Genomic DNA, 23,377 nt, shown 5'->3' with positions numbered 1-23,377 from the left:
ATCAGGTCACTACCTTCTGTAATCCCAAGACCTCCTCCTCTAGCAGCTCCAGCTGCTTCTGCAGCTCGGTGTTCAGTAGGCATCACTGGGGCTGGGTTTATCCATGCTCTCTGCTTTTATTTACCTTTTTGGGGTTTTTTTTCATCTACTGCTTGAGGGACTGCTGCCATTGCAGCTGCTGGGATGTCCTGGGAGGGGACAGTGCTGCTCCTGGGAAAGACGAGTGGCAAAACTCTCTGTATGTGAGGGAAGAAAGTCTACAACCTGCCAGATTTCTGAATGAGGCTGGTTTGGGCCCTGAGTGAGAAGCAGCAGAGGGTTTGTGGGTGAAGATTAGAGGGAAGAGCAGCAGGGCAGGCATCCTGGTTGGAGTCTGTTATAGACCACCCAACCAGGAGGAAGATGTTGACGAAGCATTCTATAGGCAGCTTAAAGCTGTCTCAAGATCGCCTGACCTTGCTCTCATGGGCGACTTCAACCTGCCTGATACCTGCTGGGATCTCAGCACAGCAGAGAGGAGGCAGTCTAGGAGGTTCTTAGAGTGCATGGAGAACAGCTTCTTATCCCAGGTGCTGCGTGAGCCTATGAGGGGTAAGGCTCTGCTTGACCTCCTCTTCACCAACAGGGAAGGGCTGGTGGGTGATGTGGTGGTTGGAGGGTGTTTAGGGGCCATGACCATGAGATAATTGAATTCTCAGTATTCAGTCAAGCTAAGAGGGGCAGCAAGAAGACCTCCACTCTGGACTTCTAGAGGGCAGACTTCAGGTTACTCAAGGAACTAACTCAGAAGGTTCCTTGGGAGACAGCTGTTAAAAACAAAGGGGTCCAGGAGAGCTGGACCTGCTTCAAGGAAGAACTGTTGAAGGCACAGGAACAGGCTGTGCCAATGTGCCGGAAGATGAGCCCCGGGGCAGCCAGCCAGCCTGGATGGGTAATGAACTTCTGAAGGAACTAAGGGAAAAAAAGAGGGTGTATCACCTTTGGAAGAAAGGGGAGGCAACCCACAGAATGTTTAAGGATGTTGCTAGGTCTTGTAGGAAGAAAATTAGGGTGGCAAAAGCACATTTAGAGCTTAGCCTGGCCTCTGCTGTGAAGGATCCTGTCCTGCATCAGGAACAGTGTGGCCAGCAGGAGCAGGGAGGTCATTCTGCCCCTGTACACTGCACTGGTTAGACCACACCTTGAGTCCTGTGTCCAGTTCTGGGTTCCTCAGTTTAGGAAGGAGGTTGACTTGCTGGAAGGTGTCCAGAGAAGGGCAACAAAGCTGGGGAGGGGTCTGGAGCACAGCCCTGTGAGGAGAGGCTGAGGGAGCTGGGGTTGCTTAGCCTGGAGAAGAGGAGACTCAGGGGAGACCTTATTGCTCTCTACAGCTGCCTTAAGGGAGGTTGTAGCCAGGCAGACGTTGGTCTCTTCTCCCAGGCACCCAGCACCAGAACAAGAGGACACAGTCTCAGGCTATGCCAGGCTGGAGGTTAGGAGGAAGTTCTATACAGAGAGAGAGAGTGATTGCCCATTGGAATGGGCTGCCCAGGGAGGTGGTGGAGTCACCATCACTGGAGGTGTTTAAGAGGGGATTGGAAGTGGCACTTGTTGCCATGGTTTAGTAGTCATGAGGTGTTGGGTGACAGGTTGGACTTGATGATCTTTGAGGTCTTTTCCAACCTGGTTGATTCTGTGATTCCTATTCTATTCTATTCTATTCTATTCTATTCTATTCTATTCTATTCTATTCTATTCTATTCTATTCTATTCTATTCTATTCTATTCTATTCTATTCTATTCTATTCTATTCTATTCTATTCTATTCTATTCTATTCTTGTTTTTTTTCAGCTCAGAGCTCTGCTGAGAGCCACAGCTCCTGGCCAAAGCACAGCCTGGCTGCCCCCTGGGCACTGCTGGTGGGGTTGTGATGCAGGACCTTGCCCTGCCCAAGGAAACACCTTGTGATGGGTATTCACCATGAATTCTTATTTCATCTCTTACCTATTCCCAGCAGGTCTAAGGGCTTTGGCTCCCTCAGGCAAGGCTGTGAAGGCATCTGTGCGTGGTGGTCTCCCCTTTCCCCCATCCCTCCAGAGTGAGTGTTGGGCAGAGAGAGGAAGGAGAGCATGAGCTGCGCGGCTCCCGGCCCGGGGGGCAGAGCGCAGGCAGAGGCAGCGTGAGACCTGCGTACAGGCAGGGGAGTGAGCCCCTTTGCACCGGCCATGAAATCAGTCATGTGTAGATTTTTGTCCAGCCCTGGGGGGTGGGGGAAGGAATGTGGGTTGGGCGAAGTCTAGGATTACACCAGCCTCTGAATTTTCCCTTTCACCCGTTCCATAGCCGGCACCTTCCGCTCCTGCCTTCGCCTCTCCCGGCAGCTCACGCCCTGCCCCGGCAGTGCCACCCGCAAGGTAACACCTCTGGATCACCTCTGCTCCTGCTTTCTCCTGCCCTGCTCCCCCTGTGCCCCACACCCGCCTGCCTCTGCTCCCTACGAGAGGCCACGGAGCACTTTCTGCCTGTTTAATCATTCTCTAGCACGGAAGGGTCCTCGCAGCCCTTCCCCGCGGCCGCTGTCAAACGCCTGCAGCGTTCCTTGCTCTCCCGCACATCCCAAAGAGTTTCACAGGGAGCTGTGGAGGCGGAGGGGAGAGGCTCAAAGTGTTGCTTTGCCCTGCTTCTTGCTCTCCCCGGCTGGAGCAGACTGACATTTGCTGACAGTGCCTCTTCCTGCTGTCCTGCTGAAGGAGTTGCAGGCGGGAATCAAAGGCAGCGTTAGGCTGCGGCTGGGAGAGCTGCCTCTGCAGGGCACCAGCAGGCACAAGGGCTGGCACTGAGCAAGGCAAGGTGCCCTTCTTGACACGAGGTCCTCAGCCATCCTGGCTTTTGCACTGGGCACTGGTGGGAACCACAGTCCTCACCCTTTGCCCTGTGAGGCTCAGCATCCTGCCCATGAGGCTTTGACACCTGCTGAGCCTCTTAAATGCTTCAATGCAGAGCTGGTGCCCCCCATTCTGCCCATAGCTATCTCCTTGCTGTGCTCTGAGGCATCAGCTGTGCACCAACAGTCCCTTACACCACACCCTGACTTTCCTGGGAGGAGAGGTCATCCCTCAGGGGTTTGTGGGAGAAGATGGAGCCACAAGAAAGATGCCTACCCACTCTGTGCCAATCTTCCACTACTGTTAGCAGAGATCTGTTTAGAGCTGGGAGAAGTTCTTGCAATGCCAAACTCCCTGAGAGCAGTGGTGTGGGGAATCCCTACAGGCACCAGAGTAGGAGAGGGGAGATCTCAGATGGCCATGGCCAAGGGTATTCCTTTCCTGCTGTTACTGTACTAGCACCATTTCCTCTCAGCCTTGAAGACTGCCAGCAACAGTTGCCATCACCCAAACTGTTTGTGTTCTGTGGCTTTCATTGCATGGTCTGCACAAACAGACCTTGGTAAGCAGCACCAGAGGAGGAGAGAAACCCTCATCAAATATCTTGTCAAGTATTTGATCCTTCTAGAGCCCTAGGTCTGTTCCCCCTGTTCCTGCTGTGGTGGGAGCTTCAGCCTGGCAGAGCTGCTGGGTGTTGTGTTGTGCTCAGGTGGTGGTGTGGGAGCCTGGCAGAGCTGCTGGGTGTTGTGTTGTGCTCAGGTGGTGGTGTGGGAGCCTGGCAGAGCTGCTGGGTGTTGTGTTGTGCTCAGGTGGTGGTGTGGGAGCCTGGCAGAGCTGCTGGGTGTTGTGTTGTGCTCAGGTGGTGGTGTGGGAGCCTGGCAGAGCTGCTGGGTGTTGTGTTGTGCTCAGGTGGTGGTGTGGGAGCCTGGCAGAGCTGCTGTGTGTTGTGTTGTGCTCAGGTGGTGGTGTGGGAGCCTGGCAGAGCTGCTGGGTGTTGTGTTGTGCTCAGGTGATGGTGTGGGAGCCTGGCAGAGCTGCTGGGTGTTGTGTTGTGCTCAGGTGGTGGTGTGGGAGCCTGGCAGAGCTGCTGGGTGTTGTGTTGTGCTCAGGTGATGGTGTGGGAGCCTGGCAGAGCTGCTGGCTGCTGTGTGTTGTGTTGTGCTCAGGTGATGGTGTGGGAGCCTGGCAGAGCTGCTGGGTGTTGTGTTGTGCTCAGGTGATGGTGTGGGAGCCTGGCAGAGCTGCTGGGTGTTGTGTTGTGCTCAGGTGGTGGTGTGGGAGCCTGGCAGAGCTGCTGTGTGTTGTGTTGTGCTCAGGTGGTGGTGTGGGAGCCTGGCAGAGCTGCTGTGTGTTGTGTTGTGCTCAGGTGGTGGTGTGGGAGCCTGGCAGAGCTGCTGTGTGTTGTGTTGTGCTCAGGTGGTCTGCTTCGAGAAGCAGGAGTGTTTTGAAGTGAGTCAGTTAAAACAACAAAACTGGTAGTGGCTTCTAAGGGCTGGTTGTGGACTAAGCAATGGGAAGCACCTTACTGCCAGCAGGGATGGCTGTGAGAAGCAGTGGAGGAGCAGTGGGCTGTGTGAGCACTGCACGCCTGCTCTCCCCTCTCTTGTCTCCCATAGCCCAGAGCTGTGCCTTGTTGCGTGGCTGGTGCAGGACCTAAGGAAGCAAACTCTTCTGCAGGTGAGATGGATTGCAGAGTCCCTGGTGCTGTCAGCAATGGGGAACTGGTGCCCACAGAGCCCAGCGTGGAGAAGCAGAAGGAGGAGGAGCAGACGCTGGAGCGAGGGCAGTGGAACAACAAGCTGGAGTACGTCCTGTCCGTGGCCGGGGAGATCATCGGCCTGGGCAACGTCTGGCGCTTCCCCTACCTCTGCTACAAGAATGGTGGAGGTGAGTGCAGCCCTGCCAGGCCAGCCCTGCCAGGCCAGCCCTGCCAGGCCAGCCCTGGGGACACCTGCTCACCACTGTCCCCCCCTGCTGCGGCTGCAGCTGCCTCTGGCCCTGCTCGCTGCCCTCAGCAGCGGCTCGGCAGCTCCCGGGTCTGAAGAGAGGCTGCCAGGCTGCCAGCCTAGAGCTGCCACCTGGGCTACAAGTAGAGGCTGTTCTGGCCTGGTGCGGTGTGGGTGACAGCAGCAGCATCCCAGAGCAGCTGCAGCCATGTAGAGCCTCGACTGTGGTGGTGAGGAGGGTGACCGTGTGCCGGGGCAGGCAGGAGGAGCAGGGTGACTCGCTCCGGGCAGCTCTTGTTTGAGGAGCCCAGAGAGCTTTGTGCCAGGTAGCTCCCAGCAGTGCAGCACAGTCATACTGCACACCACAGGGCACCAACAGCTTTGCAGCCACGCTGAGGAGCTGCAGCATCTCCTGGAGGCTCAGGAGGCTTTCAAGGGCCTCTTGACCACAAGTCCTGGTCTGGTGCTGGACCATGGAGGGATGTTCCCTTGGTGCTGGAGCCGGACGGTAGGGACAGGGTGAAGGTATTTTTCTCAGCTCAGTGAAGAGGTACAGGATGCCTCCTGTGCCTCATGGTGCCTGTCCAGCATCCACTGGAGCTGCAAGTGTGTGGGGCAGGGGACCCCTGGCTCTGACCCACCCGGCAGGTCTGTGGGGTGAGCAGCTGAATGTGCTCCAGGGAGTGGGGCACTGCTGTTACCAGCAAGACGCCAGCAGGTTGGTGCTGCTCAGGCTGTCCTTGGTGGTGACTGGTGGCCAGTCCCCCACAAGGCCAAGCTGTCCCATGGCTTGGCAGAGGATTTGGGCTTTCTTTTGCAGTTGGAGAGTTGGTCTGGGTTTTTTACAGGTGTTTCCCCCTGATTTTGGCTTCTGGCTGCCTATTAAAGGAGAAGACCGCTTTTAAAAGTGAAAGCCTGGACCTCTTCTGAGGTTTGGCTCAGTGGCATGTGGGGAGAGGGAGGTGCTCTCCCTGTCTGGTGATTAGTCACTAATTGGGCTCTCTGGAAGGGAAGGGGAGAGGGGAAAGGGCATTTGGCTGGGAGCTGGCAGGGTCTAAGTGCTGGGGACTTGGGACTGCAATCTGCTGGCTTGAGCTCGGGGTAGTCTCATGGGCCTCACTAAACTGCTTTCATCCCAGGGCATAAAAGAGGATTAGCTGCTGTTGAGCTACTTTCAGCCATGCTTTGCTCAGCACTTGCTGCTTTTCAGCAGGTGGTTGGGCAGCTTCCTTCCCTGTTGAAAAAGGAGGATTTTCTAGTGTTCTCCTTTTCCACAGGAAATGTTTCTTGGCTGCCTGCTGAGCCCTGTCTGCTCCCACTGCTGCACCTTTCCCAGGCACCATTCTGTCCTGGGCAAGCAGGACCCTGGCCTGGCACCCCTTTCTCTGCTGCTTCCCCCCCTGTGTCCCCCTAGAGTGGGGCTGGGGAAGAGCTGCTGGAGGATTCTGGGGAAGGAGAGCCATGTTGTGTAGCTGAACAGCAGAAGCCAGATGCAAAGGTCTTATTTTCACCCAGGAAGTGGGCCTGGAGCAAAGGTCTGTGAAATGGCAGAGACTAGGAGGAGTTTGAAGTCTCAGGCAAATGTTTCATCTCTCTCTGCCTTCCCATGAGATTAGAGCCAGGACAGGGCAGGAACAAAATCATTTCCCATATGATTTCTGTGGCAGGGCAGTGTGGTGAGGGTGGGCAAGACTCTACAGCTCCCTGAAGGGAGGTTGGAGTGAGGAGGGGGCAGCTTCTGCTCCTTGGTGGCAAGAGACAGGAGCAGAGGAAATGGTTGCAAGCTTTGCCAGGGGAGGTTCAGGCAGGATGCTAGGAAATATTTCTTCCCAGAGAGGGTTCTCAGACACTGGAATGGTCTGCCCAGGGCAGTGCTGGAGTCCCCATCCCTGGAGGTGTTTAAGCAGTGTGTGGAGCTGGTGCTTAGGGACATGGTTTAGTGCTGACCCTGCAGTGCTGGGTTGAGGGTTGGACTGGATGAGCTTGGAGGTCTCTTCCAACAGGATGGTTTCTGTGATCCCATGACTCCCTCCTGCTCTGTGGAGTCTTGCCTGCCCTGGCTGATGCTGTATCATGTCCCTGGTAACACCTCAGTTTGGAAAGCTGCCAGAGGTTTTGCCCTTTACTCCTTTGGCCAGGCTGGTCTAGGCTTTTGCTTCTCTGGTCCTTCAATAAAGGTGAGGTACCTTTATTCAATTTCCAGCTTCAGGTCAGTCATGGTCAGCCTACAGCCATTTGTGCCAGCAAGAGCTCTGCCCCACTGGCAGACTTTTTCTGCCCCACTGAGTGATGCCCAGCCAGTGCATATTTAGGGCTTTGCTGCCCTCAATAAGTGAGGCCCTTCACAAACAAAGGTATCTGCAAAATCCAAGCTGTGAAAGAGGGGCAGGCAGTTGTTTTTCCTTTCTTTTGGGACATTCCCACATACCAAAGGAAGAGAAGTCCCCTGAGTACTTGATGTGCTTAGTGCTCAGTGTGTGGAACCACACAGTGCAGGGGGAAGGAGGGGATGAAGAGAAAATAATGTTCTTTTTCTTCTTGCTCACTCTTGCTTTCACCTCCTGTGGCAGGGTCAGGCCCTCCCTGGTAGCCTGGCCCTGATGGCACTGGGAGCCCCCCGCAGAGCCTGTCTGATGGGGTGCTGCTGGGGCCACAGGCAGCTCCCCACCGCTGCTCCTCAGACTGCCCGGCTCCAGGGGCCCACTGCTGCCGCAGCTCATGGTGCAGAAGGGACCATGCACGCTGTTGTGTGCTGACAGAGGGACACTGAGGTCCTGCAGCACGTCCAAAGAAGGGCAGTGAAGCTGGGAAGGATCCAGAGAACAGGTCTCAGGAGGAGTGGCTGAGTGAGCTGGGGTTGTTTAGGCTGGAAGGAAGAAGGCTGAGGGAGACCTCATTGCTCTCTACAACTGCTTGAAGAAAGGTTGTAGGTAGATGGGTGTTGGTCTCTCCTCCCAAGTATGAGAGGAAACAGCCTCAAGCTGTGCCAACAGAAGGTTAGGTTAGATATTAGGAAAATTTTCTCCCCAGACAGGGCTGTAAAGCAGTGGAGCAGGCTGCCTGGGGAAGTGGGGAGCCACCAGCCCTGGAGGGATTTAACAGACCTGCAGATGTGGCACGTAGAAAATGGTTTAGTAATGACTTGGCAGTGCTGGGCTAATGGTTGGGCTTGGTGATCCTAAAGGTCTCTTCCATCCAAAACACTTCTGTGGTTCTATGATAATGGAGGGGACCTCTCCCTTCCCCTCCAGCAGGGTGGTGGGGCTCACCTGTGGGCAGAGTGGATGAAGTTGGGCTGGCAGGGCACCAGCCAGTGCTGAGAGGCTGCTCAGGTGTCCACATCACAGCCCCTGTTGTGGACTGCCCTTCCTGCTGCCCCTCCATCCAGCATGGCTGTGCAAGGCAGCTCTGCTGGGCAGCTCTTCTCAGCTCCAGGGCCTGAAGGCCATCTTGGCTGCTGCCCTCCCCTGCCTGTGCAGGTGAGAAGCTGCCTTCTGCCAGCTGCAGGGAGATGAGCGTGTGTTGGGGGGCTGGTGTCATGGTGGTCTCACCCTGCCTGTCTCCCCAGCCTGGGGGAGGAGAGGAGCAAGGCAGATCACAGCTCCTGGCTCAAACATGTCTCTGCAGATCCCACCTTCACCCTGCCATAACCTTGCACCATTTCATAGCTTGCATCTTGGGACCCTCTTGGCTTGGTGCCATGGGTTAGCTGTGCTTGGTGCCATGGGTTAGCTGTTTGGGTGGGTTGGATTGGTTGATGGGTTGGACACGATGATCTTGAAGGTCTCTTCCAACCTGGTTTGGTTTATTCTAATAAAGGTTTATTCTAATAATTAGGCTCTGAAAGCATGGAGCCTGCTACCAAACCTGAGGAGGGAGAAATCATAGGATCACAGAATGGCCTGGGCTGAGAGGGACCCCCAAAGCTCCAACCCCCTCTGCACTCAGCAGGGACAGCCCCAACTAGATCAGGCTGCCCAGAGCCCTGTCCAGCCTCACCTTGAATATCTCCAGGGAAGGAGCCTCAACCACCTCCCTGGGCAACCTGTTCCAGTGTTCCACCACCCTCATGGTGCAGAACTTGTTCCTAATATCCAATCCAAATCTGCTCTGCTCTAGTCTGAAGCCATTGCCCCTGGTCCTGTCCCTGCAGGCCTTTGTAAATGTCAGATTGCAGGCTGGAAATAAGGGAAGCCTGGGCTGGAAGCTTAGCCTGCCACCTCGGAGACCTCCCCTGGGGTCCCCGGCCAGAGCTGGGTTGAATGCAGCCTTTTGTGCAGGAGTGATCTCCCCTGGGACACCACTTTCCTGGTAGGGTTGCACACAAGTTGGGAGTTGAGGCAACAGCGTTGTTGGAAACACTTCCCCTGCCCTCAGCAGCTTCTGTTCACAGGTAGGGAGTGGAGAGCATGGGGGCAGGCACTTGTCATTGCCCTGGGACTGCCAGGTGTTGCCATCCTCTCAGCTGCTCTGCTCACAGGGAGCTGCTGTCTCGTTCATTGACTGCTTGTTTTTTGCAGGGAGCCTGTGGCTTGGTACCCAGCTGGGTGTGGGGTGGGAGCTCTGGCCAGTCTCCAAACTGCCCCCCACCCCCACCCCTGCATGCCAGCAAATCTTATTAACGGAGTCTCTTGGGGGTTGAGTTCACTTTTGCACCGTGATTGTTGTTCCCCACACAGCCCTGCTGCCCTGAGCCCAGAGCACTGGCACAGACAAGGAGTATGCAGGGGAGGTGTGCTCAGTGCCTGGCTGGGCTGCCCCCTCACAGCCCACTTGCATGGGGTCTGCCCCTCTCTTCCTGAGGCTACCCCTTCCCATGTCAGCTGCCCCTTCTGCTCCATGTCTCTGCCCTTGCAGCAGGGCTTGGGCAGCTTTGGTGGTGCTTGAGCACAGCAGGAAGCAGAGATCATCCTTTATTAGAATAAACCTTTATTAGAATAAACCAAACCGGGTTGGAAGAGACCTTCAAGATCATCGTGTCCAACCCATCAACCAATCCAACCCACCCAAACAGCTAACCCATGGCACCAAGCACCCCAGCAAGTCTCCTTCTGAACACCTCCAGGGATGGTGACTCCACCACCTCCCCAGGCAGCACATTCCAATGGGCAATCACTCTCTCTGTGTAGAACTTCTTCCTAACAGCCAACCTGAACCTCCCCTGGCACAGCCTGAGACTGTGTCCTCTTGTTCTGGTACTGGGTGCCTGGGAGAAGGCTCCTGTGCCCTCCAGGATAAAAGCCAATATTGCATTTAACATTAGCCCGAGGTAATCAGCAGCCTGATGTGCTCTATTCCTCCCGGCCTGGTTTCACAACAGGGCTTGCCCAGGAGGGCAGCCCTGGCACCGGTGTGAAATACATGCACATATTTTACTGCACTAATTGCTGTTCCTTTGCATGTCTGCTACTTATCCACTAGCTAATGATTGAGCAAATCAACAGCCTGAAGCTGTTGGTCTGGATTTGCTCCTGGGTGCCTTGGTGTTGCTATCCATGGGCTTGTCAGCTTATCCAGGCAGGATACCCCAGGTGAAAGGAGTCACCAATGTTCTACAGCAGGGAGCTCTCCTGTGCCTCTGTACTGCTATTGAGAGCTTGTGTCAGTCTTCTTTGCACAAAAATCAGGCCTAGAAACTGTCCTTCCCTCTCTATCTTCTCCAAATGTTGACTTTCTCATGCAGCTATGGAATATGAAAATCCTTTTCCTGGTACCCCATTTGTGGTCTTCCCTCCCCCTGGAAGGGTCCTGCCCAGTGCCAGGCAGGAGATGGCCTGACTGCAGTCACCCTGCAGGACTTATTTCTCCTATCTGTTTCTTGAATCTGTCAGGTGCCTTCTTCATCCCCTACCTCATCTTCCTCTTCACCTGTGGGATCCCTGTCTTCCTGCTGGAGACGGCGCTGGGGCAGTACACCAGCCAGGGCGGGGTGACAGCCTGGCGCAGGATCTGCCCTCTCTTTGAAGGTGAGCAGCCTGAGCCCGGCAGGGTGTGCAGAGGGGAGGGGTCCTGCTGGGGCTGTGAAGTGATGCCTCCCCCCACAGCCTGCCTCATTCCATACCCGCACATATCTGCTGCCCAGCGCTGGGCACCCCAGCCCGGGGTCAGGCAGGACAAATGGATCACCTTCCTCACCAAACAGCTCCTCTCGCTGGGTTGCATCCTGACTTCCTTCATGGCTGTGGCTCTGGACGGGACCTTTGTGTTCAGTCAAGGTTGCCATCCAAAAGCTGAATGATGGAAATGCCTCTGGCAGCTAGGAGGACCCTAAAGCACACCACTGTTGCTTTCAGTCAATGCTGTGTCATTTTCCTGATGTGGCAGAGGACTTAGAACCTCAGTGGTGAGAGGTATCAGCTGCCTCAACACAGTGTTAGCAATCAGATCCACTTCTAGCACTGGCTCAGCACAGTCACCCAGCCTCAGGCCTCTGTCTTATCCCAGTTGCCTCCTCTTTACAAACCAAAACCTTCAGATGCTCTTCCAGCGGCTCCCAGAGAAGGTCTGTGATGGTAATGCAGGGAGATGAGGGACCAAACACAGCCAGGGCACGCTGCAGGAGAGGAGCTCAGCCAGCAGCTGAGGCAGCATCACATCTTTCTGTCCCTTTTGGTGACTTTCCAACCACAGCCTGCTGTCACCTGCCCAGACTCCCTCTCACTGCCACCCCAGAAGGCTGCAGTGGGGTGGTACAAAGAGAGGGTCCCTGGGGCCCCTGCTTGGACCCTCACTGATGTGGCACAGTGGGCTCTGGGGGAGGGGGGTGGTGGCTCTGGCAGGTTGGCAGAGAGCCCCAGGCAGCAGCATGGTGAGAATGCAGAGCAGCAGGCGAGAGGGTTGGGTGAGCATGTGCCAAGGGCAGCCCTGAGCCCTGCGCTGGCCTGGGAGTCACCTGCCTTTGGGGCTCGCTTTCTGCAGGCATTGGCTACGCCTCACAGGTCATCGTCATACTGCTGAACTTCTACTACATCATTGTCCTGGCTTGGGCCTTGTTTTATCTCTTCAGTTCATTCACCATCCACCTCCCCTGGGGCAGCTGTGACCACGAGTGGAACACAGGTGGGTGTGCAACTCCCCTAAGCCTCCACTGGATGCTGGCTGAGGAGAATGTGCTGCTGCCCCATGGCAAGCCTGAGGAGAGCGGCTCGTCCCTGCATGGCAGGGACTGCTGGCCACAGGGCTGGGAGTGCCAGGGCCCTGCAGTGCTGCTGGCACTTTAGGGGAAGAGGCTTGGCTGATGTAGTTCTTTGCCAGAGGGCACTGGTGCTGGCACTATCCAACCGCTCCCAGCACTCTGCCAGTACCAGGCAGGCTCCAGGGACTCCTGCCCTGGGCTCCAGCCACCCTGGGTACCTGCCAGCTTGGCATCTTCAAGTTATCCTGTGCTGTGTGTTAGCCACAGCCCCAGTGCTGATTGGCACTGCTTACTGTGCCCAGTGGAAGGACAAAATGACTGCTGCCACCTTAATGGATTTGTTGCCAGCCTTATTCTGGGGGGCTCCTTTCGTGCTTCTTGGGGACCACAGAAAGTTTGTCTTTGAGTCAATGTCAGTGAGTGTTGACATAGTGGATGGGAAGGAAGGGATTTCTGCAGAGCTCAGGTACTCCAACAGCTGCTGCTTACACTCCCTCTCTCCCTGGGCCTCCCCCACAGAGACCTGCATGGAGCTGCAGAAGGCCAACTCAACACTCAATGTGACCAGTGAAAATGCCACCTCCCCTGTCATCGAGTTCTGGGAGTAAGTAACAACAGCCTGTGCTCCCTCTTCTCTGCAACACACCCTCCTTGGGCAAGGAACACACCTGCCAGTGCCACAGCCTATTAGCCCATCCTTGCCAGAAGTGGACACAAGAGGAACTTGGTCAGGTCGGAGTGAAGGCTCTCCGGGGCAGCATCCTCAATCGAGGATGGGCTTCTAGTGTTTGCCTGGAGCAGTGCTGGCACTGCCTTACAGCCATCTGACTTTGTCCTTCTTTGATGCTTCTTTGAGCACATGGGGCACACAGCACCTCCAGGACCCCCTCAGCTCAGCACAGGGATGCAGGGATGCTGGTTGTAAAGGTTTAATGTTTTAAAGACACTGTCTCCTGTGTGCTCTCTGAGCCTGCACTCTCCCCGGGCCTGCTGCTCACTTGTGATTCGATGGTGACCTGCTGTAGACTGCTTGTCCTGGGGCTGGGTGCTGGAAAAGTTGCTGTTCCCACCCCTGCTGTGGCTCTCCTTGTGTCACTGGGGAGTGAGCACATATTGTAGTTTTAGGGAACAGAGAGAAGCTCTTCACCCCTCCCCAAAGGAGTGGCAGAAAATGCTGCACACAGGCTTGGAAAGGGTTGGAAGTTTCAATGGAAGTGCTGTTCACAGCTCTATACAACAGGACAAAACCATACAAAATACCCCAAAATACACAATAGTTCATACTCAGCCTCTGGCCAGCTCTCCAGCCTGGGCTTCTCTACAACCTCACTAGGCCATCACCTTCCAAACCTCCCCCCCAGCCAGGTCAATACCCCAGGCCTCAACCTCCCCCAGTAGCTCCCTACCCAGGCCCAAATGATGCAGTACAAATTAGCTCTGCCAAGGCTGAAGCCAGGCCACAGCCCTCCCCCACAAGAGACAAGGTCCATCTGGGAGCAGAGAGAGGGAGAAAAGGGCAGAAACTGACTCTGCAGCCAGTTAATTTAGAAAATAAAGATGCTATATTATGGGATGGCATAACATAATTTCTGGTGCTGTCCCCCTTGGCACTGCCAGGCTGCCCAGTCCCCCAAGAGAACCTCTCTCTGGTTAGACAGCAGTTCCTTAACCCACCACAGCAGATGGCACTGGAAATTTCCACTGCCCATTGCTTCCCATGGGGCCTCTGTTGCTGCCCTCCCTGGGTGGGCACACAGGAGGCCCCAGCTTCCTTGAGTGGGCTTCTGAGGCTGCCTCTGGCTGCAGGACAGTGCCCAGTTAGTTACGGTCCATGGGCACCGTTTACCACTGGTTACAGAGTCCATGCCCTTAGAAGCAGGCAAAGAGCAGAGTGGTTTTGCCAGCCCTTCTCTCGTTGTCTCAATCTCCCACAATACTGTGGGGCAGGGAAGGAGGCAGTGTGTCTTAAATGCAGTTCTGCAGGACCATGACCTTTAGTCTGGGCTCATCTCTGTGGCAGCAGGGCTGCCATAGCTGCTGAGCTGCTGGGTTGTGCACGTTTCTCTCTGCTTGGGCTGTTGGCACTGTGCTGTGGTGTTTTATGCTCAGGTCTGGCTGTGTGGTGTGGGAGATGGAGAGGGGAGAGTCCTTCTGTGGGGGATGAGGAAGATCTGACACATACAAGATGGAAAGCTGCTGTATCACAGACTCACAGAACAGCAGGGCTTGGAAGGGACCTCTAGAGCTCATCTAGTCCAACCTCCCTGCTAAAGCAGTGGAGCTAGTTCAGCACAGAGCTGCTTCCCAGCTGTTTCCTAACCTGTCCTGGTGCAGGGAATTATTCCTACACCACTGCAGGACTCTACACTTGCCCTCATTCAACTTCATTAGGTTGCACTCCATCCAGCTCTCCAGCCTGTCCAGGTTAGGGCAAGACCATGCAAGCTTAGCTGAACCATCTAGCCCAGGATCCTGTCTTCACACTGGCTGAAACAGGATGCTCAAGGTGATGTCTTTCAGCTGTGCAGTGGGGATTATTGTGGCCTTGGTTGGGTGTGAGTCATGGTATGGGATGCTATGCTGCTCTGGGTTCGGAGGTGAAATATTTGTCGGCTCCTGAAGACAGAAGTGTGCTGTGGAGAAGGGGTTGGACAGCATTGCCTCTTGGATGGTCTTGATGGATTCTGCATGGTAGATGAAAGGCATCATTCACTTTGAGGTCTGAAGCATGTCAGACATGATGAACTTTGTAATGTGCAGGAAAAAAGCCCAGACAAAGCTTCTGAGTGCCAAGTGCTGCAGGTTCCTGCAGAGAGAGGACTCTTACCCCAGAGGGCAAGACAGATGGAGGGTGGGAGGAGGACAGGAGAAATGTCATGGCCCAGCAGGCCAGAACTGGAGTGAGCATAGAAGCAAGTGTCCATGCATGACCTGCCAGGCTGGTGGCACTTCTAAGAGGGGAGCTTGGTTCCTCTGAAGCTTGCAGCTCAGCCCTGGCTCTTGTTAGTAAGCTCTGCTCCCCAAAGTCATCAGGTGCTTTGGAGATGTGGTGAGAAGCAGCATGATGTTGGGAATGTTACTTGCCATGGTCAGTGACACTTGGGTGTTCCTTTGCTTCCTCATCATGCAGGAGGAGAGTGCTGAAGATCTCTGATGGCATTCAGCACCTGGGCAGCCTGCGCTGGGAGCTGGCTCTGTGTCTCTTGCTGGCCTGGATCATCTGCTACTTCTGCATTTGGAAAGGGGTCAAGTCCACAGGCAAGGTGAGTCCTTGGTTCAGAGCAAGCCTCTTCCCTTGATCATAGCTGGAGCACTGAAGCCACTCACCTTTTCATAGTTTCATAGTTTCATTCAGGGTTGGAAGGGACCACAAGGATCATCTAGTTCCAACCCCCCTGCCATGGGGAGGGACACCCCACACTAGATCAGGCTGGACAGAGCCCCAGAGATAGTCCTATCCTCTGCAAACCACCCTCTGAATAAGGCAGCAGGAGCTTGACAGACTCAGCTTGCAGCAGGAGTGTCAGCCAGGCTTTGTGTTTGGAGTAGGAAGGAATGGGAGTGATGAGATATCTCAGAGCGTTAGCTCCCAAGAAGAGTATCTCCATCTGATCACTCCCTAGCCACAGGCCAAGGATACCCTGCAGTCTTCCTGTGTACAGGGAGGTTGCATGTTCCTTCCCTCCCACCACACTGTGAGCAAGCAGCATGTTTTTGCCTCTGCTGGCAAGCACAGATGGAAAATCTGCATTAGATAGTACTGAAGTCAACTCTGATGGTGTCAAAGCCCTCTCTGCCCCACAGCCACAGGGATCTTCTTTTTTTCCATGTCCCATCTCTTCCTGCAGTTGCTCATATTCCTCAGGAATAAAGGTCCCTTCCCCTCTCCAGCACTAGCCACGACAGAAGGGTTTTCTTTATGCTTCTGGGCAGGGTTGTTGTGACTGTCTAGCTCCCCTCCTTGTGTGCCACTGTCATTTACCCCATCACTTAGCTTCTGCTACCACCTCCTGACCCATTCCCAGGCAGCCCTGTCTGCTGGCAGCAAGAGCAGATGGATGTGAAAAGGTTTAGTATGTTATCTAAATGGTGGCTTCTCTGCATGCTTTGAAGGAGAGCCCACGTGAGAGGGGCTGGGAACACTGGCTGAATGCATCTCTGTCAAGTGGATGGCATGGCTGGGAGCAGCCTCTCCTGCTTGCAGAGGGGAGAAAATGGAGCAGCTTGCTTAGATGTTTGCAGGTTTCCATGGAGTAAAATGAGAAGAAAAGAGCAACTGTTTGCTGTGGTGGCCTGGCAAAAGAGAGCAGAGGCAGCCTAATAGCAGCAAAGATGATACTGAGTTTCAGCAAACACCAACTTCAATCTGTTCTGGGTTAAAGCTCTAGGGCACATCAAGTGCTGCCCAAGCAGGAAGGACTAGCATTGGTGAGATCTTATCCTCTGGGAAACAGAAGCTTTCTCTCAGTAAAGCAGCAGTGTGCACAGGTTTGTCAGCCCTCTGCATGCTCAGTAATGCACCTGAAACAGTGGCTGTGGGAATACAGCCCCACTGGCCAGGAGCTAATGCCTGAGCTCAGGTAATCTGCTTGTGCAGGGGCAAACCCCATCAGCTCACACTGCCCTGCTCAGATGGCTCACATCCTCTGCTGCTGGGGCTGCCTGTCCCTGGGGAGTGGTTGGAGCTGCAGGAGGTCCTCACAGATGGAAGCACTTTGAGGCTGAGGCGTGTGGACCAGGTTCAAATCAAACCCTGGATGTTGTTGACCAGCGTGAGGCAGAACAATCCCACTGATCCCGGCAAGGTTCCTACTGATGTAGCTAGAGCTAACAATGACCAAGAAATAAACAGATTGGGTCTGAGCCAAGCCCTGAGTCAGCTCTCATTGTATCCAGATGTTCCTGTTGTTAGATAGAAGTTTGGCTCTCTTAACCCAGCAAAACATTCCTCGACCTCAGCCTCTGGTCTCAGTGCAGATGTGAAAACTTACCACACTGGTTTGAGCAGGCTGTGAGGCACACAGGATGGTATCAGACTGTGAATCCAGATCATATGCCAGGCAACTGAGCAGTCTGTGTGCTGAGCTCCTCAAACTCAGGTTATCCAGAGACCCAGGCAGGAACCTGCACCAGGCACCAAAGGCAGTGTGCTGTTCTTGTGATCTCTGCTTTGAACCTTGAGTTCATCAGCTGAGACTCTTGCATCCTGTCACTTCCTAGAGGAAGAATTGGGGGTGTGGTAAACCCAGGGGTGATTGTTAGGAATGACACAAGTATGGTGTTTGCCTGTGTTGGAGCATGCTGCCCCTTGTTTCCTTCAATGGCCAGGAGGAAGGTTCAGAAAGCTAGGAATGGGTCTGGTCACACACACACATCTCAGGCAATCACATGCCCCAGCAGAAGATGTTTGTCACTGACTGTTGTGGCATTACCCAAGACTGCTGTGATATGCAGAATAGGGCAAGTGAAATGGGCTGAGGGAGCTGGGGGTGTTCAGCCTGCAGAAGAGGAGGCTCTGGGAGACCTAAGAGCAACCTGCCAGTACCTGAAGAGGCTACAAGAAGGCTGCAGAGAGACTGTTTGCAAAGGCCTGCAGGGACAGGACAAGAGGCAATGGCTTCAGACTAGAGCAGAGCAGATTGAGATTGGATGTGAGGAACAAGTTCTGCACCATGAGGGTGGTGGAACACTGGAACAGGCTGCCCAGGGAGGTGGTTGAGGCTCCATCTCTGGAGATACTCAAGGTGAGGCTGGACAGGGCTCTGGGGAACCTGATCCAGTTGGGGATGTCCCTGCTGAGTGCAGAGGGGGTTGGACTGGAGGAGCTTTGGGGGTCCCTCTCAGCCCAGGCCATTCTGTGATCCTATGATTTCTGCCTCCACAGGTTTGGTAGCAGGCTCCACACTTTCAGAGCCTAATTAGAGAGTCTCAACATGCAAGCTATGAAATGGTGCAAGGTTATGGCAGGGTGAAGGTGGGATCTGCAGAGACATGTTTGAGCCAGAATAGAACAGAGCTGGTGAGGCTGGACAGGGCTCTGGGCAACTTGGTCTAGTTGAGGATGTCCCTGCTGAGTACAGAGGGGTTTGGTCTGGATGAGCTCTGGAGGTCACTTCCAACCCAGACCATTCTGTGGTTCTGTGGCTCCATAAATGCATGGACAACCTGGAGCTGCAGGCAAAGATAACCAAGCAGTGTGGCTTTTGAAGGCTGGGATATCTCAAATCCTTCTGTCCTTCTATGTGACAAAACTGAATCACCAGAGGCTGCATCTTGCCTTTGAAGAGGGCTGGCACTGCAGCAGCAGGTGCTTTGGGTGTTTGAGTCAGATGGATTCCATTGGAATGGGTTCAGAGACAATACTTGTGAATCACTGCTCTGATCACAAGGAGCACCCAGAGACAGGGTGAAAGTGCCCAGGGAAATCATAAGCTCACACTGATCAGGACCTCCTCCAATGCAAAAAAAATTCCATAGCTGTGGCAGTGCTCAGGAATGGTGGATTTTGAAACAACTGCCTCTGGGTGGATGGGAAGGTGTGAGACCAGATCCTGCCTTTTGTGGCTCCTCCTGGGATGAGCTTTAGCTCTCTGGTGTGCAGCTGCCAAAGCTGAGCAGCAGCATTCAGCTGCAGTGTGCTTGTGTGACTCAGCACATCCACACGGCACAAACCTGAGCGAGCAGCATCTCTGTTCTGGCCTAGCATGACACAGGCTGAACAACTCCTTGGGAAGTGATCAGTAAGTCTGGAAGGTGTGGGAGCAGCAATGTCAAGGGATTAATGACTCTGCTGGAATTTCTGGGGATGAGCCCCTTGACATCAGTTTGGTTGTGTGGGAAACAGAGACTATGACATATTGTTGTGACACACGACAGACATCAGCTTGGACTCCCTTGGAGGTACCCTGCCAATCCCTGAGTGGAGTGTTAGATGTGGGGCTGTGGAGCCCCTGGAAGCATTGGTTGGTTCTGGCCTTCAGCATTCCCCCAAGGGCTGTGGCTCCTGTGCTACAGCAACCTGAGTAGCACTGCACTGCTGATGGGGCTGGGGGCATGAAAAGCAAGAGGACACAGGCTGAAGGTCCTCTTTGTGTCTGTGTCCTTGGTGGCACGTCTTGAGACATGCTTCCCTGCTCTGCCTGAAGCTGGGTACTAGAACAGGGGTTAGTCAGGGGTGGTGGATGTGAGTCACTGCAGTGGGGAGCAGTGGGCACAAGACAGGTGGCAGTGCCAGCCCTGAGTGGGGGACCCTGGTGGCTCTTCAGTAGCAATCATGTTACAAGGTGTATCTCTTATCTGCACACCTCTTCATCCTTGCCACTAACTGCTGCAGGGAATATCCTCTCTCTGTGTGCCTCAGACCTCTGGTTAGGACAGCAATGTGCAGAGGGGTACTGGGGGCAGCTCCTTCTCCAGTGCACCCAGACATAACACCCCTGCCTTCAGCAGGGCTGCTCTGAGTCCAGCACGGTGACAGCCTGGCCTAGGCTCTGGATTGCTCTTAGGACTGGAAGGGTTTTCCCTGGCTCCAGACATGCCATGGCACGTCACAGGGTTCCTGGGCACCTTTTACAGTGCCTTTCTTTCTAGCAAGGTGGGAGCAAGGTACTCGATGTGGCAGCCTGGCCGCCTGCCTCGGCCGTCTGCCCCGGGCTGGGGGTGGGTGCCGTGCTGCTGGCCAGCGCTGTGTGCTCTGGCCCCTGCTGCTCACTCACCCTTGTCCCTTGCTGCTCCTCCCAGGTGGTGTATTTCACGGCCACGTTCCCATACCTCATGCTGTTGGTTCTGCTGATCAGGGGAGTCTCCCTGCCCGGGGCATCCCAGGGAATCCTGTTTTACCTTTACCCAGACCTCAGTCGCCTTGGGGACCCCCAGGTAAGCTGGAGGTGGACAAATGGCTGAGCTGTGCTGCCGTGGAAGCCTGAGGCTGTCCTCTCTCCCTCCTTTGCTCACTCTCTTTCTTCCAGTTTCTTCTTTCTGCTTCCTCTCTATCCCCTCTGTGGGCACAGGGCCGGGCTGTGCTGCTGCTGTGTGGTCCTCACGCCCTCTTGTCCTCAGCCCTCACCTGTGCTGCTGTCTCCTGGTGCAAGGTGAGTCTGAGCTGTGCAGCTATGGGCAGTGGGGTTGGACTGTTCCCCATGAGTGGCACCAGCTGTCAGCCCCATTTCTTGGGGAGACTCCTGTGCTGCAGAAGCAGTCAGTGTGTGTGGCTCCACGGCACTGTGCTGGCAGCTGGCAGGGAGCAGCCCTGCTTCTGGCAGGCTTGCTGCAGCTTCCCTGGGCAGCATGCTGGGTGCATGCATGGCAGCAGCCCTGGCACGCTGCAGCAGCAGTCCCAGGACCTGGCGGCTGCCCTCCTCACCTCCCTGTCCCAGCGAGAAGTTTCTCCCTGACAGGAGGGTCGGTGCCCAACTGCTGCTTTTAATCTCTTTGGGACAAGTTCTTCCATGTTAAATCCTGGCTCCAGCTGAGCTGCTGTACCAGCCTTTGTGTGAAGGTGTTTCTAAAGGAGATTAAAGGGTGCCTGCCTGGAAAATAGGTCAGCAAAACCCTTGGTAACCTCATTAACTCTTCCTGCTCTGGCCCCAGTGCTCTGTTGGTTACTAATTTTCTGAACAGGGCCTAAGTGCTGGGGAAGGAATGGCTCTGGCTGATCATCTACTCCCTGGTGGAGGAAGGATGATCCTTGCTCTGTGTGGGCAGCAGCATGCAGGGCATCCTTTGGTCCTGCCTGTGCCCCTGGTGCAGTGTGGCTCTGTGCAACTCATTTTGACTCACAGCTTCCGATCCAGGGAGCTAAACACAAGTCCCTGGTTTCCAGCTCCAGGTGGTCTGGTTTCTGTCATGGGTAGGACTCAGAGCTCCTGATCAGCTTTCTGAAAGTCACGCTTTGGTTAATGCTGTGCCTGGGCAGGGAGTGAAAAGCCTTGTTTGATGGCTCTGGCTGATGTTCTGGGTTGACTGTGGACAGAAGGTGTACGAGACAGCTGCTGCCTTGGTGTGAAGGTGCAGCAGGGCTTGGAGGGGGGTGAGGGTAGGTCTGTGCTTGCAGTGTTTGTGGCTCCATTTGTGCTGATAAGGTGAAGGAGACTTCTGAAATGAAATCACATTATTGAATGGTGCTCATTCACTCAGGAACAGTTGTGTTGTTGCTGTGTCTGCATTGCCCAGGGGACCGAAATGGGGCACTTCAGGCATGGTGTGATTTTGCTGGTGCTGGCTGTGTCCTCATTAGGTCTGTCCTGGCAAGCTCCTCCAATTACAGCCTGAGCACAGCTTCCTCCCAGCCTGGAAAATGCCAGTGCCCTGGTAGAAAGGCAGAGTAACCCTTCAGAGTAAAAAGAAGGCTTATCCTTGGCTGAGGGAGGAAAACTTGCTCCTTTCTCCCTGACTCCAGCATTCCCTGATGAAAGCTTCATTTCTGTGGCAGAAAAGCAGAGCTGGTGGCAGTGGTTGCCTTCCTGATGAGCTGGGTAGCAGGACTTGAGGTTTCTGTTGTTTTTCCCCATCAGAGAGGGAAGGGAAGGGTTAGTGCCCCAAGTCTCATATGTGCATGTCCCCTCTGGGTAGGGCCAGCCTGAGCCCTGCCAGCCCATCAGGGCCAGGCTGATTTGCTGTAATTGTTTCCCCACAGTCCTGCACTGCCTGGGAAAAGGCAAGATTCTTGAGTGCCTGGGAAGGCATCCTGGGAAAAACCAAACCAAACCAAAACCAGACAATTAAAACACCCTCTCCAGCCTGAGCCTTCTGATAAGGCCTCTCAAGAGGAGGTTTAAACAAAGAGGAAGCAATATTCAGGGGGATAAAATGAAAACTCCTTTAGAGTATATGAAAAACCAGGTGAAAAGAGGGGATGAATTATTGAGCAGATTCTACCAGGGGAGAAGCAGCAGCCAAGATGTGATGAAGTGTCAGAACATCAGACTGCTGAGTGGAAGTCATTGCTTTTAACTTGCCAGCTGACCTTGGAGAGAGCTGGGAAATCCTGCCTGTGAGAGCTCAGGCTGATGGATGGTGGTGTCTTCTGGCCATGAAGCCTACAATGCCCTAAATCTCCCTGCACCTTCATTTTCTCAATCTGTGAAATACTTAAAATAGTAAATACCACAGAACTGTCAGGGCTGGAAGGGACCTCAAGGCTCAGCCAGTCCCAACCCCCTGCCATGGGCAGGCACACCTCACACTACAGCAGGTTGCTCACAGCCACATCCAGCCTGGCTGCAAACACCTCCAGGGATGAGGCTGCCACCACCTCCCTGGGCAACCTGTGCCAGGCTCTCACCACCCTCATGGGGAACATCTTAGTATCATAGTATCCTGACATATAATCTGAATCTACCCACTTACAGTTTTGCTCTATTCCCTGCCCCCTCCCCCTCCCCCAATTCCTAGCACTCCCTGACACCCTAAAAATCCCTCCCCAGCTTTCTTGTAGTCCCCTTCAGACGCTGGGAGGCCACAAGGAGGTCTCCTCAGAGCCTTCTCTTTTCCAGGCTGAACAGCCCCAGCTCTCTCGACCTGTCCTCTATAGCAGAGGTGCTCCAGCCCTCTGCTCATCCTTTGATATGCAGATGAGGGGTGTACAGAGAAACACCCAAACAAAACGTTTGACTGATGAGCCTGGGTTCTGCACAAGCAGGTTTCATAGTTTCATAGTTTCATTCGGGGTTGGAAGGGACCACAAGGATCATCCAGTTCCAACCCCCCTGCCATGGGCAGGGACACCCCACACTAGATCAGGCTGCCCAGAGCCTCATCCAGCCTGGGCTTAAACACCCCCAGGGACAGGGCCCCAACCACCTCCCTGGACAACCCATTCCAGGGCTTCACCACTCTCATGGGGAAGAACTTCCTCCTCACATCTAGACTGAATCTCCCCACCTCCAGCTTCATTCCATTCCCCCTAGTCCTATCACTACCTGAGATCCTGAGCAGTCCCTCCCCAGCCTTCCTGTAGCCCCCTTCAGATCCTGGAAGGCCACAATGAGGTCACCTGGGAGCCTTCTCTTCTGCAGACTGAGCAGCCCCAACTCCTTCAGTCTGTCCTCACAGGAGAGGTGCTCCAGCCCTCTGATCATCCTTGTGGCCCTTCTCTGGACACCTTCCAGCACCTCCACATCCCTCTTGTAATAGGGGCTCCAGAACTGGAGGCAGTACTCCAGGTGGGGTCTCACCAGAGCTGAGCAGAGGGGGAGGATCACCTCCCTCGACCTGCTGGCCACACTTCTCCTGATGCAGCCCAGGAGCTGATTGGCTTTCTGGGCTGCAAGTGCACATTGAGAGCTCCTGTTGAGCTTCTTGTCCCCCAGCACCCCCAAGGCTCTCTCCTCAGGGCTGCTTTCCAGCCAGTCCCTGCCCAGCCTGGATTTGTGCCTGGGATTGCCTCCACCCAGCTGCAGGACCCTGCCCTTGGTCTTGTTGAACCTCCTGA

General features: G+C 54.7%; 1 protein-coding gene across 3 annotated transcripts in view; it reads left to right on the top strand.

The window, feature by feature from the left end:
• The first annotated feature begins 2,318 nt into the window (after window positions 1–2,318).
• The window catches only part of LOC137442792 (sodium- and chloride-dependent GABA transporter 2), a 38,033-nt gene continuing 16,974 nt past the window's right edge, over window positions 2,319–23,377 (top strand). The window contains exons 1-8 of one of the 3 annotated variants that reach the window (XM_068141780.1): window positions 2,319–2,394; window positions 4,543–4,752; window positions 10,643–10,777; window positions 11,730–11,870; window positions 12,466–12,550; window positions 15,077–15,209; window positions 19,687–19,821; window positions 19,956–20,036. In XM_068141780.1, coding sequence (XP_067997881.1) covers window positions 4,548–4,752; window positions 10,643–10,777; window positions 11,730–11,870; window positions 12,466–12,550; window positions 15,077–15,209; window positions 19,687–19,821; window positions 19,956–20,036 — 915 coding nt within the window. In that variant the 5' untranslated portion in view covers window positions 2,319–2,394; window positions 4,543–4,547. Of the gene's footprint in view, window positions 2,395–4,481; window positions 4,753–10,642; window positions 10,778–11,729; window positions 11,871–12,465; window positions 12,551–15,076; window positions 15,210–19,686; window positions 19,822–19,955; window positions 20,037–23,377 lie in introns of all 3 variants that reach the window. The other 2 variants (XM_068141781.1, XM_068141782.1) reach the window with 2 other exon arrangements.

Source organism: Melanerpes formicivorus, unplaced genomic scaffold (assembly GCF_026170545.1).
Source record: "Melanerpes formicivorus ecotype bairdi unplaced genomic scaffold, bMelFor1.0.p_v2 SCAF_8, whole genome shotgun sequence".
NCBI lineage: Eukaryota > Metazoa > Chordata > Aves > Piciformes > Picidae > Melanerpes > Melanerpes formicivorus.
The sequence above is the reverse complement of the archived record's forward strand: the minus strand, read 5'-3'. Positions and strand labels throughout refer to the sequence as shown.